General features: G+C 47.0%; 1 protein-coding gene across 10 annotated transcripts in view; it reads right to left on the bottom strand.

Annotated features, from left to right (window-relative positions):
* FAM193B (family with sequence similarity 193 member B) overlaps positions 1-18,855 on the bottom strand; it is a 30,646-nt gene extending 11,791 nt beyond the window's left edge. For 4 of the 10 annotated variants that reach the window (XM_052642819.1, XM_052642810.1, XM_052642818.1 and 1 more), the window contains exons 1-4: positions 18,646-18,855; positions 4,581-4,823; positions 3,555-3,786; positions 2,062-2,470 (exon numbers count right to left, since the gene is read on the bottom strand). In XM_052642819.1, the coding sequence (XP_052498779.1) occupies positions 2,062-2,470; positions 3,555-3,786; positions 4,581-4,823; positions 18,646-18,855 (1,094 nt within the window). Of the gene's footprint in view, positions 1-2,061; positions 2,471-3,554; positions 3,787-4,580; positions 4,824-7,972; positions 8,307-12,687; positions 12,749-17,001; positions 17,231-17,566; positions 17,791-18,645 lie in introns of those variants that run through there. The other 6 variants (XM_052642815.1, XM_052642812.1, XM_052642813.1 and 3 more) reach the window with 6 other exon arrangements.
* Between the last annotated feature and the right edge of the window lie 248 nt (positions 18,856-19,103).

The raw sequence follows: 19,103 nt of genomic DNA on the forward strand, positions 1-19,103 counted from the left end.
AGAGCAGAGTATGGACTCCCTGAAGATATGGACTATGCCACTTCTATTTTTGGGTCCCAGTGTGTACCATCACAAGCCTATCCACAGTAAGTGCTCAGGAAGTAGGTGTCTGAACAGATTAGTGGGCTGATGGTTCCTTGGAACATCCAAAGGAGGCCAACGTCCTTTCATTCTCTACGGTTCCCCCCACCCTGACACTGTGGTTTTGCTTTTGGCCATACCATGTGGCTTCTGGGATCTTAAGTTTCCTGACCAGGGGTTGAATCCAGGCCCCTGACAGTGGAAGTGACAGTGGACCATGCTCAAAGGTCCTTCTGATTGAGATCACACCACTGCACAGAGCTGCCTCAGCCATGGCGTCTCGAGGTTAGGAAAGTAAATGTGCCTTGTGGGCCATATTTTGAGCTACTGTTTGTGCCAGGTATTGTATACAGCAAATCATTTCTAACAATTCCCCAAACCCTGCAAAACAGGTTTTGCCATCCCCACGCTGCAACAGAAGAGACCAAGGCTCAGAGTGCTTTACCGTTTTGCCCAAAGAGCAGCTAAGACTCACCCTCCCACTGCACTGCTCTGCTCTGCCTCTGGATTTCAGGAAGCATCTTGTAATATGAACTAATTTCCCAGGGTAAGGAAGAGACACGTCTGAAAGGTCCCAGAATTCGTGCTAGAAGAGTCAGAGTCCTGGGCTGGCCATCAGCAGTGGGAGTGCTCCAGGGCTGAAGCCAAAGGGAGCCAGGAGGAAGGGTGGGGCAAGGAGCAGCCACGGAGGTTCCCTGGGGCAGGAATCATTATCAAAGTACTCGGAGGACTTTCCTGGCGGCCCAGTGGTTAAGACTTCACACTTCCACTGCAGGGAGCACGGATTCAATCCCAGGTTGGGAACTAATTTCCTGCATATTGAGCGGTGCAAAATAAAAAGGTGCTCAGAGAAGCTTAACCCCAACTGACCATTATTCATCTACTATACTAGCACAGTTAAAAATTCCTAGTGCTTTAATACTGGTGGTTACATCAATTTGGAGACCCCTTTGGAAAGCCATTTTTCAATATGTATTAAGAGCCTTTCTCAATAAAATAAAAGCAAAAAATCCCTCATAGCCTTTATACTGAGAACTTTTTTCACCGAGAGATCTATTCCAAGGAGAAAAATCCAAAAGAGTGAAGAGCTTTAGGCAAAGACATCGTTAAGAGACATTATTTATAATGTTAAAATGCTGGGATGACCTAAATGTTCAGCAACTGGAGAAGAGCAAAGAATTTCCCAGCCTTTAAAGCTGAGGTTCAGAAGCCATGTGGGAACCTAACAGCGCTAAGTGAAACCGGACGACGAAAAACCACACAGACACCACTACCACACGGGAAAGCTACTCAAGAGAAACCTGCTACAAGCGCTGTATCGGGGTGATGGGATTTTAGAGCGGGCAAATAGAAACACATCCTCAACACACATCTGATTTACAAAAAGACAGATCTTCTCCAAAGAACTGTACCTTTCAAATATATATTAAAGCACACTTTCTCAGTACTTAAGAGTTAATTCTAGGAATCTACTTTAAGGACAGAACTGCTGACATTTGGGTGCAAGGATGCTTATTACAGTCTACAAAAAAAATCTACAAATGCCTGAATATCCAGGAACAGGGTAATGATAAATTATGCCACAGTTGTACAATAAAACATGTGGCCACTGAGAAAGTTTTTGAAGAATTTTAACTAGGGAAATGATGATGGTATAATGTTAAAAAGTAACCACACAAAAATAATACAGAATGTGACCTCATTTTGTTATGGATATATAGAAATGTGAAAAAAAAGAATATATATTGTGGTATTAAAGTTTATCTTTAGGTTGCCAGGAATTTTTTTCTTCTCTCATGTATTTAAAATTTTGACATTTATAAATTTCCCAAGTTAAAACAAACAAACAAACATTTCTTTCATATCTGGAAAAACTATAGAAAAAACATAAACAGAGTATACCCTTTAACTTCCACCCCAAAGTTTTCCCCAAACTCTTAAGTTCAAGTTGTCAGGGAGTTTGCTCTTTGTGCCACTCACCTGTGAGTGCTAGGGAGCTGCTGAGAGCTGGGTGGTGGGAGGAGGGGCCCGCTGCAGTGCCCACTGCAGTGCCCACTACAGGGGTGGCTGCAACCCGAGAATGGAGGAGGCATCTTCAGGAGCGGCATGCTGGTGGAGGGAAGGTGGGGGCTCTGACATGGCCCTGGGGTGTGGGGGGCAGCAGCCACGGCAACAGGGCATTCTGCCACGGCAACAGGGCATTCTGAAACCTGGGCAGGGAAATGCACTGCTGGGGTGGTGGGCAGCAGGTGCGGGTGGGGTGGTGAGCCAAAGGATCCGGGGTGAGATGGGATCAGCGGCGCTGGCTGGGGGTGGTGGCCGGTGGGGCTGTTAGGTGGAGCAGTGAGGTCTGAGTGCCGGTGGTGCTCCGAGATGGGGAAAACCTCACCTGTGGGCGGATGGGGGAGAGAGGTGTCAGAGCGGGAGCCCAGATCCTGGGAAGGAGGCCCAAGGGCTCGCTGCTGCAGCAGCCTGCTTACTGTGGCCAGAGGCAACATGCCTGGGCACAGTCTCTCAGTGTGGTAGACCCATGAGCTTTTGGAAAAGCCAAGCGGTAACTTGGGCTGGAGAGATTTCTCGGCAGGCAGCAGCTGGACAGGCTGAAGATGGCCAGGCCTGAGGGAGAAGGCACCAGGAAGGCCAGTCCCATGCAAGGTCATAAAACCTCTGCTGGGCATAAACAGGGGTTGTATGTTCTATCTTTGAGTGCTTCTCTAGGACCTGTCTGACAAGGCTCTGCTTCTGGGCCACGTGCATCAAGGCAGCCAGGATATGCCAGACTTTCGGGTGGCCCCAAATTTCAGAGGACAAGTGGGAAAGCGCTTTGATGACTCTCTCTGGCTCATGCACCAGAATAACTGCAATTATGTATCGCTCCACTCACAATTCTGGGGGTAGCACCCCTTTGAAGAACTAGGTCCTCCATTTAAAATTAGACAGTAATTCATATTTACAAAGTACAGCAATAACTCACAGATTTTTTCTTTGGGTTGCTAAGCATTATCCCAGGGTCCAGAAAAGGCTTACACAGCTGCATAACTGGCTAATAATCAAAGCAGCTCACACTGCCAATCTCATGTGGACGGAAGTGCAGTGCTTTTATAAAAGCACCCAACCCTTGGTTGGAAAAGAGGAGACACTCACGCCCTCCATGCTGCTGCAGCAGTCAGGTGACCTAATTCCTTAAAGGCCCTTGCAGACTTTACTTTCTCTTCAGCCAATGCTTACCAGGTCCCCTCTTGGATCCAATGGTAACAGTTATCAGAGCCAATGCCAGCAGTATTTTTCAAGTTCAGAGTCTTGGGGAAAGGATTCCTACCAAGATAGTCAAGGGCTAGATTCCCTACTTGGCTTCCACCAGAACAGCTCCACTTCTATTTAATAACCGATCTGATTTGTTTGAACAAAATGGTTAGGAAAACACAACTCTCTCCATTTATGGAGAGAGGTCTCTTCTAAGCTTGGAGACTCACCAGGGATTGTAGGAGGGCTCCCGAGCGAGCCACCTGGCATGGCCCCACTGGAGTGCGGGGAGTTCCAGAGGCCCGAGAGCTTATGTGCTGACAGGAACGAACTAGGATCCCAGTCCCCTGAGTTCCCATGGCAGGAGGAGGACGAGGAAGAGGACGATGAAGAGGAGGACGAAGAGGAATGAGAATCACCCCCACAAGACTGTGATTTGCAGGATGTGTGTGACAAGGAGATCTGGGGAAGAAAAAGGCTCATGGTAAAACAGTAAACCTCAGGGCTGGCCCTCTGCTGCCTTGGCTTCCCCTGGGGCACCTCCCACCAACTGTGGGAATGGCCCAGTTCCCACAACTCCAGATGCAAGGGCAAACACGGGCCAGGCCTTTGCCAAGAGGGGCTGCGGTGCTCCCCGTGAAGTGAAGTGTGTGGATGTGATGAGAGATTCTGGTAAGAGGCAGAGACTGCCTGTCAGCTGTGGCCTTTGGGGAGTCCTGAGAGCTGCCAAGGAGAGGAAAAAGGTCTTTAAGCCAGGAGTCCTGAAGCTGAACTGATTCTGGGTTACAGAAAGGGACTGAGGGGAATGAAAAATGAGGAGTCTGACCTCTGTGATTCAGGAGATGGCAGTTAGATGGCTCCCGGGCATCTTGGAAGCCTTCTAACAGAGGTATTGCAGACCCTCAAACTGACCTTTGCCTTCCATGTCATACTGGTTGGTTTCTGAGCTGCCACAGAGCTGACGGCAGCACAGTCACAGGGAGGGTCAGGATCTCGATCTACCAGTGCCTCCAAGCCGGCCATCACACGGTGCACTGTCCTTGGGGGCTGGTGGGCTGCCTGAAACCTCTCTTTTCTTCCCCCAAATGTGGGCCACAAGCTGCTAATGCTGTATGGGTGCAGCCTCTTTGGCACCTGGGCGGAGGTGCTGCCTGAGGACAGCCACTTGAGCACAAGGCAGCCACAGCTCAACAGCCTGACTTCTCTGGGCAGGCAGCACTCCTGCATTCGGGGACCCCTTCTCAGCGGTTACCTACCGCCACTGCATGTTCTCGACCTGTCTGCCTTTCATCTTCCTCCATGCTCTTTCGGCAACTCTGGCAGACCCACAGAGGCATCTCGCCTAGGAGATTCTTGACGAGCTTTGGCATGAAGTCAGGGGGCAGCTTCTCACCCTGCAACACCAGTCCGTTCTGGGAAGGGCCTTCTTCCCAGCCTTTGCGTTCCCGGTGACACAGCAGGCAGCAAGTCTGCACAGACTGGCTGGTGGTAGGGGGAACCTGTCCAACAGACAGAAACAGGGTTTCCCAGACGGGGAAAGGCTCTGCTTAGAAACAATATTAACAATACTGATGACATCACTTATGTGCCAGGCACTGGGTTAGGCACTTTATTTACCCAATTTCAGCCCTTGTAAACAGCTCTGCAAACTGTTATTATTCTCATCCTTTTTTTTTTTTTTTTAAAGAAGAAACATTTCAAGAAGTCAAATAAGTTGCCCAAGGTTATAGAGTTAGTGAGTGGTTGAACCCTATAGGATTTGAACCCCAGTGAGGCTGACTCCAAAGCTCATGCTCAAATGCCCTAGTGCCCCAACGTCTCCGGATCTTGAAGGTTAATGAGTCGGCCCTTCCTGCTGTGGCATGTCTGGGAGAGGTCACAATTCTTGGGCTGTCTGTGAAGTCTACAGACCAATTCTCACCTGAAAGGAAAAAAAATGCTTTCAGTTAACGCAGTTTGGGAGACCATGTGGGCTTCCCAAAGAGCTGCACAATTCCGTTAGGATCCCAGGAGCATTCTGGAGGAGCCAGTCAAAGAGTATCAACTCAGCTGAAAACCGAGCTGGAGGGTAAGGCAGACCCAGGGGCTTCTGAGTGGCAGGGAGGTGTGGTGAAAAACCCCTGGGCTTTGGGTGTCAGACTGACATGAATTCTAATCCCTCCCTGACCACAAATGAGCTGGGTGACCTTGAGCAAGTTATTCAACTTCTGATTTCCTACCTACTGTGCAGAGTTGTTATGAGAGGGGTGCGTAAACAAGTAAAGTGCCTAGCCCTGTGCATGTCCACAGTACAGTCCCAGTATGCACTCATTATTACCATTATTTTTCCCTTTTCCTTCTAGGACAAACCTGACCTAGAAATGTAAGTCTACAGGTTTTCTGTCACACTGAGGGATAGTGACTTGAGAGACTGATTGTGTCTAATGACCCCATTAATGGCTTTCCTATATCCTGCAACTTTGCACTGTAGTCCCTTCTCACTCTGACAGTCATGTCACTTTCTTTGGCCAACGAATGTCGGCAAACATGCTGCCAGCATGAGCTTCAAAAGTGTGTGTGCATTTCTACGTGCTCCCTTGCATGGCTGGACTTGCTTGCTCCTGCACCACTGCCCTGCCACGTAAGCATGACCAGGTTAGCTGCTGGAGGGATGTGAGACCTGTGGGGAAAACTGAGTCTTCCCAGCTGACTGGCCAGTAGATCAGATACATGAGTATAGCTGAGATCAGCCAAGTAGGCACCAATCAGCAGAAACACCCAGTCAACACCCGAGAGACTCATGACAAATAATAAATGGTACTGTTTTAAGCCACTAAGTTTTGGGGTGGTTTGTTGCACATAATAGTTAAGCTTCCAAACTTACCCACCACTAGGCAAGACGTATTTGCAGAGGCCTAAGCAAAGGAATAATACAAGTATCACTTTCATCCTACCAATAAAATAAATGGCATCATCTTTTTCAAATAAAATCACCTTCTCACAATAAGTTGGCATCAGGGTATCCTTCAATTTGTAATGTTACAATTACACTGACCTGGGCCCCTGGCTTCTAGAAGAAGAAAGGAAACAAACAAAGAATGTGGCACCAAGAGCACGTATGTTTGAGCCTGTGCGTGTGCTCAGTCGCTCAGCCGTGTCTGACTCTCTGCGACCCCGTGGACTGAAACCCACCAGGCTCCTCTGTCCATGGAATTTTCCAGGCAAGAGTGCTGGAGTGGGTTGCCATTTCCTCCTCCAGGGGATCTTCCTGACCCAGGGACTGAATCACGTCTCTTGGGTCTCCTGCATCTCCTGCACTGGCAGCGAGATTCTTTACCACTAGCACCACCAGTAGTATACTGAAACATGTGGGGAATTACAAGGACCTTGGGAACGAACATCAGAGAGAAGGAGAAAGAAATCTTACATATGGAACTCATGTGAGATGCTGCCTGAAGTCTGTGCCAAGGGGACAGTTCAGTGAGCAAGTCAGCTGCTTAGTGGCAGCTGTAAAAGAAAACAGCATTCTAGAACCCATTTGTGGTGAGTGTCACATGGTAAGGGTGGAAGGCTGACAGAGAAGTTAAGGTAAAGGAGGCCTTTCTGAGACATGCACCCAGGAAACTTTCCATAGCTGCAAGATGCCACAGTATTAATAGCTCCAGGAGGAGGAGGTAAGGCCAATGCCCAAGTCCCTTTCCCTGTGAGAAAGAGTAAAGTGACTGTATTTTTTAGGCAAACACCAGGATGTGCAATTTTACTACAATGCAGCTTCATTTTCCAGTGTTAGGTTCAAGTTATTACAGAAGATGAAAATCTTGGGTGAGTAAAATAATTCTCAAAATTTTTAATGTGGCCTGTAAAGTACAGTATATATGGTTTTATAGGAACAACCAAGAACGCAAATGTACAATGTAAATGACAATGTGTAGTGTTATTTGCTGTTTTCTTTTAAAAGTGAAACAATTTTTATAAGGTAAATATATGACCTGTGTGACTGTACTTGATGCTAAAGTACTTGTGGGAGGTGCTGAGGTGTAGAAGAAACAATACTGGCTTTGGCATTAATCCTGGGCCTCCATCACTTACCACCTGTATAATGTTGGGCAAGTTCTACTTACTCCGTGCCTCCCCATCTATAAAATGGGATTAAGTTCTGACTTGTAGAGTTGGCTGTGAGCACTGGGATAAAGCACCTAGTCCAGTGCCAGGCATATATGCTACTCAATATATGGCACTAATTGTGAACATGATGGGAGCAATAGGAAAAAATATTTAAAATCAGGACTAGGGTTGAAAACATAGAATATACAGTCACTGTATTTTATGAGAATGCAAGAGTCTCTCATCTGTAATGAAGTGAAGGTGACATTCAGGCATCTTAACCTCTGTCCTCACTCCACTATGTAATTCCTTAAGTTCCCCAGATATTCCTTGTGCTCTCCTACATCACACCTTTGCTAAAGGGGATCCTCTGCCTAAACCCTTCTTCCTCCCCTTACCAATGGGTAGATGAGCAGGGCTTAAATAAAGCCCAGTCTAGATCCAATCTCACTCAAGCTTTCCTAGAGATTCCCTCTTACAATTCACCTCTCTTTCCCATTTCCATACCCCTGCAGCACATTGGGCCTTGGTGACAAGATTTGTGCCTTCTACTTAACTTATTTACCTGTATCTTCTGTCCCTTCTACTAGGTTGTGCTCCTAGAGGGCAAGTACCAGGTCTGATTCTTGTCTGGATCCCTCATGGTACAGCACAGGGACAGGCTCAGCTGGGCATATAGTGGCTAAGTCAGATTTGTTAAGTATCTTCATGGCAATACAGCTGGCAGGCAGTTTGGTGAGACATTGCTTGAAATCGTTGTTTCCCATAGTAAAAGGCTGTCTTCCCACCCTGGACCTCCAACCAAATGGTTCCAATCACAAGTGTGGAAGAGTGGAAGATTGTTGGAAGATTGTATTCCTCAGGGATTACAAGACTGCTTATTCATGGAAATAATGTGACTTTCCCTAGAGCGGAAATGGTACATATGATAAATAAGATTAGCCATCAATGGAAGTGAATTTACAGGGCAGGCTGTCTTTCTAGTTAAAGGAAGAAACACAAGGCCTGGGAAGCTAATTAAGTACAAACTGAAGCAGAGATGATACCACCTATGTTGCATAAGGTTGCCCAGAGGATTAAGTGACAGAGATGCAAAGCACTTAGCTCAAAGGATCCATACAGGAGGTGCTCAATCTACTATCTAGGCTCCTGGGCTGGTCTTTTTTTTTGGTCTGTTCTTAGTAAGTCTACACTGGAAACTAGCTTATCTACTGTCCTGAGTTTGGTATATTAGATTCTTTCTAGGCCCAGGAAGTTTTAGCGGGCCACCCTCAAAGTTGTCTTAACTCTAAGCCTTGGTGCCTATCTCTGGGTAAAATTCCCAGTGGAGCCTGTGGACTGTTCTCTCTGACATTTTCATCTCTATTTTAACTGCCAGAGGGTGTTGAGAATCCCAAGCCCTGGAGATAGTATATACAGTTAATACTGTCAAATTTTTGCTTTGGCAGAAAAGCTCTTGGTTTACAGTTCCCTTTGACTGCAATCTCCTGCCACTTTCCAAATTCTTGGAAATCGCGACCTTGTATGCCCTGTAGTCAATTCAGGCTTTCAACTAGCTGCTCTCAAGCTGTACTTTTTAGCAGCTAGCACAATTTTACAGTAATCTCACGTGAAGAACATGATCAATACACGTTTATCAAATGAATGAAAATTCCAACCATGTTTCTTCATCAGAAAGGCTGTTGGAATTGATTCTTCAACCCAGCGACCCTGGGCAACAGCTAATTATTCCTTCTTACCTCAGGTTAAATTCAGAGCCTCTCCAGATTCCAGTCTAGCCTTAGGTAAACGATGGAGGAGCGAAAGGAAAGGTTCTAGGAGTTCTCTAGATTTGGGATCTGCTATAAAAGCTCCAAGATAATTCTGCTTCATTCTCTGGGCAAACCCCCAATCTCTGGACGTGTGGAGTTACTCACATGGGGTATCTGTGCTATAGGCGTATCTCCAGAGCTCTTAGGGAGCCAGGACCCTAGACTGTGGCCACTCCCAGCCCAGGGGGCTGGCATGCACACCCATGAAAACTAGTACCCGTGCCCTCATCTGACCAGGCCCAAGGCTTTTCTGTTTTTGTCTGAGAAGCATTATGCTAGGACTTTCTAGTTTTTCCTGGGAAAAAAGAGATAAAGTCAAAGGAAGGGAAAGCCAATTTTTCATGGAGCATTTTTACTACAAAGAATGACTAACTGACAAACTATGATTATTCAAACTTGGGTATTGGCAGACATTTTCTCAGAAAATGAACAAAACAAGCCTATCACCCCCAAGGAAAACTATTCTGTTTCTGTGGTCTGATAAAAATTCAAGTTTTAGGCGAAAATTAGAATTTTGAAAAAGCTGCATCCACAACCATGAGCTTGACAGCTTCCCAATACTTAAAAGACTTTATGATGAAATTGATGGTGATATTAACAAATGCTATTTTTTGATATTATAAAATGAAACAGGAAAACATCTGGAAGATCTATATAACTCAGTGAACCTATTTTTCCAAATGATCAAAGCATGATGCCACAGAGTCATGCACTGGTATAAAGTCCACCCAAAGTGTTAGATGAACCAACAGATTTTAACATAAATGAGTATAAAGACTTTATTGATATGTTCTCAGATTCCATATTGCGAAGAATAATACCAACAATCATCTGAAAAGGCTATCAAAATACCTCTTTTCCAACTATGTATCTGTGTGAAGTTAAATTTTTTTAAAAACATACTTCCATCAAGAAAATGTACTGCCAACAGACTGAATACGGAAGCACATGTGTGTATGCATACTCAGCTGTGTCCGACTCTTTGCGATCCCATGGACTGTAGCCCACCCGGCTTTTCTAGCCATGGAATTTTCCAGGCAAGAAATACTGGAGTGGGTTGCTGTTTCCTTCTCCAGGGGATCTTCCTGATCCAGGGATTGAACCCACATCCCTTGTGTCTCCTGCATTAGCAAGTGGATTCTTTACCATGGGCACCACCTGGGAAGCCCCAGAAGCATGTAAGAGAATCTAAACTTTTTCTATTAAGATAGACATAAATTTGCAAAGTGAAAACAAGACCATTTTTCTCACTTTTTGGGAAAATTGTTATCTCTAGTTTTAAAATTGTTATTTATGTTAATATGATAGCTCTAATACTGTTATTCTGAAATGAGTGACCAAATATTTTTAAACTTTCTCAACTTTAATACTTCCTTTGGTAAATTTCAATAGTTTAACCAACAAAAGCTCTTCTGGGTCCTCAAAAATTTTCAGAAATGTAAAAGGTTCCCAAGACCAAACCCTTTGAGAACAGCTGATGTAAAGGATCTAACAGTGCCTGGCAGCCAGTGGGTGTGCTATAAGCAATAGTGATTATTAACAATCATACAGCAGTTCATGGTATATCTGAAGAGCTGTTTGGGGTCATGAGAAAATTTTGCACCACAGCCTTTCTGGCCACAGTTTGGGAATTACGTGTCACTAGGCCAGATGGCTATCAAGGACCGCTCTTGAAGTGGGATCTAATTTCTAAAACCAAACCTGCTCTCATTTCTTTCATGGGTTCCTTTTATTCCCAAGAGTTAGTATATGTTTATAGAGGATTCCCTCAAGACACAGTGCTGTATCTACCCAGGAGCCCTGTGACAGTTTCTAAATTCTATTCAGAAATGGCCCAACTCCAAAAGCCTCCTTGTCACCGAGGCAGGCAGAAGACAACAGTTAAAAGTCCCTTCCAAAAGCAGAGAAAGTGATTAGTTCCCCAGCCCAGTCATTGCCATTCACTCTTCCATTCATTCCCTCATTCAACAAACATTCTCAGAGCCTCTACCTGGTGCCAACCATTGTGCTAGGTGCTGGGAAACAAGAGTTCCTGCCTTAAGAACACATGCGTAAAACCAGGCAGGTTCATGCACAGGGTTGTCTATGCTCCCAAACTCCCAGGATGCCTCATATTTATTTTGGATAATCAGGCAGGAACACATATTAAAATAATATACAATTATAATCAGTAAACAAAATAATAAATATAAACTAAAAACCACCAATTAGGACACTGGGATTCTCTCCTTAAGGTTAAGCTTGTAATGTGCCTTCTCACATATCTGTCCAGTTTGAAGATTTCTTTCCTTGACCTCCTCATTCCTACCTTGGTCGCTTTTCATCTCGGCTCCTTTTTGGTGGAGCTCACTACTCTCACTATGATACCCTTTGGCCCGCGGCATTCATAATGTGGCCCCAGCTGATCTCTCCATATTCCATTTCCATGCTTAACACCCTGAGCCATAGGTTGTATTTGTACTATTCCTCAGATACACCGTGCCCCATCAAACCTCAGCTTTGCTCCTCAGGAAATTCCTACTCATCTCCTAAGATCTTGGTCAAAGGTTGATGAAGCTTTTGCTGGACCAGGCTAAATAGAGTTCTTTTAGTATAGCGTCTATCGCATTGTGCCATAGACACATATCCTCTGCCCACTCCCAAACCCCTGTAGAATGGGAGCTCTTTGGGGGCAGGGAGTGGACCCTGGCCATTTAAATGGGTCCAGGAACTAGGCTTGGCTTGGGCCTGGCACATAGCAGGCATTCACTGAATAAATAAATGATGTTTAAGCCATCTGGCTTATGTCTCAGCTGCTCTACACAAAGGAAAGGAACTAAAACACAGCCCAACTAGCCCAACATACTATGCTGAAAAGGCATGGCTGCGTCACTCCAGGTCACTAATGGGAAGGCATCAGTGCTAAGAATCTCAGACCATTCTAATGCTGGCCATCAGAGGTGTAGTTAATTCTTAGGAAGCCAATACAACCACACCTCCGTGCCCTGAGCTTTCACTCAAACTCCCACTCAGGCTGTTGGCTCAGGCCTTTCCAGGAGACAGGACAGCAGTTTCACAACATAAAGTCAGTTTGTGGCGAATTCTCTCTGGCTGTACAGGCTGAGTCAAGGATAGAGCAGTGAGCCTGTCTAACCCCTGTGGCCCTCTACCTGTGAAGGCTAGGTCACCTGCTGAACCTGTTTCCTGGGCGCAATCAGTTACGGGAAGGCCTAAACTCCTGCTTATTTACCTGGAATCTCAGGCAAACCTTATTACCGACTACTCTGTAATGACAACAGAGTTCTCATGGGTGGAAGAGAATGACCTTTGAAGACAGACTGTTGAGTTCAAATCCAAGTTTGCCATTTTCAGTATGATCTTGGATTATTACTGAATTTCTTTGAGCCTCCATTTCCTCATTTATGAAATGAGAATAAAACCATACTTCACAGAGTCGTGAGGACAGAAGGAAATAAATTATGTAAAGTACCTGGCCTGGGCCTGGCACACAGTAGGTGCTCAATACCCGTTAGTTTCTTTCCTCTTCTGTCCTGGAAGAAATGACAGGGAAACTTACTAAGTGAGACTTGCCCAATCCAAAGTTATTACTTGAAGCACAGGACAGAAGACTAGACAGATGACCTTCAAGGTCTCTTTAACCCCCCCAGTTCATGTTCTCTGGCTACAACTTCGTAATAAGAACCTTCAATATTTCTAGGCCCTTCTTTCTGCCTGAATTTCTCTATATCTATTCACTTCAGAATGGTGGGGGAAACCACAAAGGGAGCTGGATAGTGAAGAGTCTTGGGGAGGGAATGAAGGACAGGTGGCCTATAGGACAGCACCATGCTCATCCATCTTGCACTTGGAAGGATGAGAGTGGGAACATGGGCACAGAACTGAAAGGTGCAAACACAGGGTCCTTCCGAGGACACAAGCATTCTTCTCAGTTCTTTTCTGCTCTGCACATTCCACCATGAAGAACCATGAACCACTCCTTTCTACAATATTCATTCCCTTTCCCCAATTCATATAAAGTGTATCTTCACTCACACTGTCCTCTTTGCCTCTTCCTATTAAAGCTCAGTTTGGGTATTACATTCTCCTAAGTCTATAGGCAAAATAAACTGTGCTTTGCTCTGTGTTAGCGGATGCCCTAACACTTTTTTTACATGTCTCCTGAACAGAGGTTATCACGTGTACCCCGATTGTCAAAATCTGTCTTCTCCATAGCACTGTGAGCTTTTCAAGGGCAGGGCCTGTATCCCATGAGTCACTGCATTCCAATTGTTCAGCAGAGATGGCAGCACATGTTTTGATACACAAAGAAAGATTAGCAGTTGGAGAATATGGACAAATGGCGAACTGGAAAAAGTTTGCTTTTTTTTTCTTTAAAAACTAAGGCTGCTTCTTCTTCTGCTTAGGGAAAAGTTCTCTCTTTCCCCAGGAAGCTTCATTCTTTAAAGAATACTTTAGGCCTCCACAGAGATCCCCATGGCACCCTCAGTTAAACAGTTCCCAGACCCAGCCACACATCAGAAATCATCTGAGGCAATTTAAGAACAGGTTACTGGGCTCCAAACCTAGAGACTCTAGGGCTGGGATAGGGTCTAGCAAAGCACAGGGCATCTGATCATTAGTTAGGCTGGGGTGCGAGAGAGGCAGAATCAAGCAATCACAGTTGCTTCTACTGAAAATTACTTCCTCCCACACTCTCATTCACTTTCCCACATCTTTGTTTGACTCCTCATAGCCTAGAGATTAAAGCTCAAACCTACTAAACTTTCCAGTCAGACTTCTCACCACTCACCATGAGTTGGGCAGTTCTGGACTCTGGGTCTTTGTCTACGCTGCCTGCTTTGCCTCACCTTCTCTGGAGGACCTTCTACTTGACCTTGAAGCCTCAGCTCCAAGAAGCCTTTTCTAGGCTATCACATCTGTGCATCCTCAAAACAAAGCACTATAATAATCATAGCTACTACATGTGTTCAGTGCTCGACATTCAGTGCCTGTTGAACCCTAGTTTGAGTCCAGTATCACTGTCATTTTATACACAGAAAACCAAACAAAAGGCTGAAGCACTTCTAAAGGTGTGTACCAGGATGTAGAATTTGACTCAACTTACAGGAAGTGATGCTCCTCTAGCTTAAGTGTAATTATTACATATATGTTCTTTAGACCATGAGCCCCTGTGGGCAGAGACCATGTCTGATTCACTTCTATATTACCAGTTAGCCCAGGACCCAGCACAGACCAGGAGTCTATTAGTGTTGGTAGAATAAATGAACAGCAGGTTAGGTGAGAGGAAGGCTGGGCACAGTGCATGTGTAATGGGCCTGAATGAATGAGTGACTGCCAGCCTGGCTTAGCAGTGCAGGCAGTAAGAATAAGGTGCCAGAAACCTAACGTTTCTTTTATAGTTTAACAGCCACTCATTGAACACATAAGAACCATGTGCAATAAATACTCCAGAAATGAATTAAGAACACAGCCCAAGCTCACAAAATTCTCGGCTTAGTAAGTGAAGGTGGTAGGATATTAATAGTACATCTAACAATATTACACTTGATAGTTCTGGGAAATTTTAAGGAAATTTAAAATTTTAGGAAGTTTTAATCTTCAAAGGTCTTTTGGCATTTCTACATGGTGAAGCTCTACTGGTTTACAAAGGAGCAGAGGTGACAGGGATCTCTACTCAGCATTATCTCCTCCTACCTGCATTTAAAATGGCTAGGTGGGCAGTGATTTTAAGGGGGAAGTCTCAGGGTACAGGGATTATCTCATTCATCTGTGTGCTCTGAATAAAGGCCTTGGCACAGAGATTAATACTTGCTGAGTGGATTAAATATAATGAGATGATTTTAATAAAGATACTGACTGTCATCTGCTCCTGTCCCATGAGGGAGTAGGTTTAACTCTGAGCAGTGGTGGAGCCATGTCTCTAGAGTTCCTTTAAACTAGGCTGGGCAAAGTCCCACGGGAAGCTGTAGAGGAGAGATGGAAGGACAGGATGCGCTCAACCCCTACCAACGCCAGTTTATAGTCTAGCGAGTCTCCTGGGGGTTTACTGAGTGCGTGTGCACCTGGACTGCAAGCTGAGTGGCCCAAGAGAACTAGAAGCAGCCAGTGGGGCCGGCAGGTGAGAACACTCAGGCTTTGGATGGCTAAACGGCTCCTGCCACATGCCACATTCAATTCTAGCTCCGGCATGAGCAGCACTAGATGCTATGCAGGCTGCTCCACATTCTCTTGTGAAGCTGCCTAAGAGTCTTAAAGACGGGAAGAAACACGCCTCGAGTAACAAGGCTAGGAGACTGAGCAGGAAGCTCACCCCAAGTCTGTAAGATTAAATACTATGTCTCTCTGCCTCCTTCAACTGCTTTGTAATTCATTTTTCCCCTCTTCACTAAGAAGGCTATAACTGTTTAGTCTTCTTATGGGGGGAAAAAACAAACAAGGATTTGGGTTTTCAGTGAATGTATCAATGTTGTTTAGGGGCCTAAACAATTATAAGAAAAGGCTTTCAGGATTCCAATTAAGTTCAAGGTCCTGCATTTAAATGTATACAACTTACGAAAATAAGCAAAGGAGATTGGATGGAACCAGAGAGGCCTATGAGCCTTAACTCAGAGAAAGCAATGCTCTTCTAGCCTTACCATGACTGCTATATACATGTTCTCTAGACCAAATGAGCCCCTTGTGAGGAGGGTCCACAGTTGATTCACTTCTGTGTACCAGCTAGCTCAGGGCCTGGCACAGATCAGGTGTCCTTCATATGATGAAGAGGGCAGACACTTCCCAGAGACTGCAGATGACTAACTTCTGGAAACATGGACCTAGCAGTACCAGATTTTTAGCAGCAGATGGCACAATTCCAGTTTTGTGGGAAATTGATTTTTAAAAATACTGGCTCAAATGAAAACAAAAAACAAAACGTGATTTGGGGCATTAAACCCTGTGTGTAGACTGAAAGTGATCCCATTCTCCAGCTTTGGCTTCAGTGTGGCATTCGACACTGACTTTCACCTTACTTACCCACTCTAAGTGCTTAAGACAGGGGACTAAGTGGTGGTGGGAGCCAGAGGTCCTCGCCAAAGGTATGCCTGCGGGCAGAGCAAGGACTGATCCCAATTTTTTCAGCAGGTGCTTTTCACCAAGGCACAAAGGCCTGCTTCTGGCACCCAGAACCCCCTTCCCCAGCAAAAACGGGGCTCAATCAGAAGTTTGTTCATTTGTTTCACCTATTACAGCTAGAGTTAAAAAAAAAAAGTCTTGCTGAATACCCCACAGTACACAAGAAGGTACTTTATGAGGCGGTGGTAGGTGTACCTATAGTAGGAGTTTTTTGGGCAAATGTTTAGTTTCTCTGAGTTTCCGTTTCTTCATCTGAAAAATGGGATTAACAGTATTTATATCTTCATTCATTAAAATTTATCAATCACCAGGCTTAGTGGTACAATAGTGACTGACCTGGTTCCTACACTCTCAAGAGTTTACAAAGCAAAAGCAGACTAATAATTATATCAATGGTTAACTCATCACATTCGTGCTAAATGCTGAGGAGAACACAGGGGTGGTGGGAAGGTATGTAAAATGCTTAGCATAAACAAATGAATTAACTGAAAGGTCAAGTAGTGGAGTAGGTAGGAATCTATCATGTTAAAACTGCGACCTAAATAAAAACTGAATGGTTATGCCATCAACCAAACTTTCTGGCCATGAATACTATAGGCTGGTTAAGTGGCAGGGGACCCTGAATGGTAAACAAGAGAAGACAACAGCTCCCTGACTCTCCCTTCCCTACCTTCCTCTTCTGGAGAACAGCACTCCCAGGGGTCCAGAGAAGGCTAGAGGGGGAGACAGCTTCAGGGTGCGAAGTTAGACTAGGCAAGGGTGGGGTCCAACTTGAGTTCTCAACTTGAGGAGTCCTTTGGAAACAGTCTCAGCCCAGGGTAGGAGATGGGGATGAAGCGGGGGGCTTATCACACTCAGTAAGTGGTGACATCTTCATTAATTAAAAATCTTACTATGATCTAAGACACAAAGGAGACAGTATAAAAACTGGGTTACAGTAGTTTCGGGTTCTCAATGGATTCATTCTCTCTCATTCACCTAATTATTCCTACTCTGTGTCAGCAAGGCCCAGGGCTAGGAGTGGAGGGCTGGGACCGACGGCATGATTTGTGCCCCTGCGGAGTTCACAGTTCAGTGGGGGGAACAGACACATCAACAGACTATGTCATTGTAGAACAGGGAGTGCTACCAGAGGAGAGCATGGGGGGCTGAGGGACAGAGGGGGCACCTCACACAGCTGGGGAGGTCAGGAAAGGCTTTCTGGGAATGGTACCCCAAACAGCATCCCCACTCACATGCACAATTCCAGAGATTCTACTAGAAGGCTGTCAAGAGCCATGCCTTCAGGCTGCACCAGCCTCCCAGAGTCCCCTGCTGCCCGATGCAGTGTCTGCAGAGCCAAACGCATCTTCCGCCACGCCTCATCCTCATCCGGGGCTGCATCCGACCCTCCAAGACTCCTGCAGGAGCCTGCCTTCCTCGGCAGACTCATCCAAAAAACCAACTCAAAACTCTTTTGTCAGAGCAAGCTTAGGGCGAGCCACCCAGCCCCAGGTGCCACAACCCCCCCCCCCCCCAGAGCAACTGTGGCTCATGCCACCCCAGCTTCGCAGTGAACACTGGCAGGGTACCTCCTATTATCTCCTTTGCTCAAAAGAAAGTGACCTTCTTCCAGGTGGCAAGCTGGAAGCCTTGGAGAGTCCTCCTATTGCTCACTTTCAGCAGGATTCGCCAAACCCAGGGATCTGAGGGTTTGGGCGGACTACCTTGTGGGTCGGGGGTACAGTGGGGAGAAAGAGCAGGCTTTGCTGGGTGTCCAACTCAGTACAGAAGCCCCACCAAATAATTCTAGGCAGCCTGGCGGTCTGCTTCAACTGCTCAGCTGGGCAAGGCGCAGGGCGCGGGGAGGGGGGGGGCGCCCTGGAGACAGATGCTGGGGGCACAGCTGCTGAGGGAGCAGCGAGGGGAAGGGGTGGAGCTGCTCCCGAGGGGGTGGAGGGAACAGGCTGCAGCCTTCCAGGGCCCAGAGCCCCGACGTGGCCTGTGGGTGGGTGGGGAGCAGGTGGGCCCAGGGAAGGTGAAGGGCACAGAGCTAAGCTGTGGCCGTAAAACTCGGTGTGCGGCCAGAAGGTATCCCGGAGGCGGCGGGAGAGGGCAGGGAGGCTGGTCTCACTCAGAACCGGACGGGCCGTGCCTCGGCTTTGGACCAAAGGGTCCAGGCTCACTCCCGCCTTGGGGGAGAAAGCCTCAACTCTGGCCCTGAGGGTTAAGGTTCTGGCCCCAGCCGGGAATGGTCCATCCCCAAGCCTGTCCCAGCCCCACTCCGGGGAGGTGAAAGAACCCGAGCAGCCAGACTCGCCTCGCTCGCTCCTACCTGGGGGCCGGGCGCCAGCTTGGGCTCGTCCTCCTCCCTGGGGTCGTCGCGGTAGGGCTCCGCCGGCGCCTCCGGGGGCCCTGCACCCGCTCCCGCTTCCAGGCTTGGCGGCGGTGGGGGCTCCGGCGCCTGGGGCTTCTGCGGCCCCGTGGTCCGCGCCCGCTCGCGCCGGCCCGCGCCGCCGCTCGGCCTGCTCCGCCTCCGAGTCATGCTGCTTCTCGCGCCGCTCCCTTGCTCCACTCGCACCGCCGCCGCCGCTCCCCACACAGGACAACAGCCAATATGGCGGCGCCCGGCTCCCCCTCCGCCGCTGCCAGCAGGTCAGAGGGCACGCGGAGTCCGCGCCGCCGCACTAGCCCCCGAGGCCGCCTGCGCCATTTTGCATAAGGTCACTACCCGGAGTTCCGCGAGAGAGTAAACCTGGTGAGGAAATGCCCTCCTCATTTCGGGATTCCGGG

Source organism: Budorcas taxicolor, chromosome 7, assembly GCF_023091745.1.
Source record: "Budorcas taxicolor isolate Tak-1 chromosome 7, Takin1.1, whole genome shotgun sequence".
Taxonomy (NCBI): Eukaryota; Metazoa; Chordata; class Mammalia; order Artiodactyla; family Bovidae; genus Budorcas; species Budorcas taxicolor.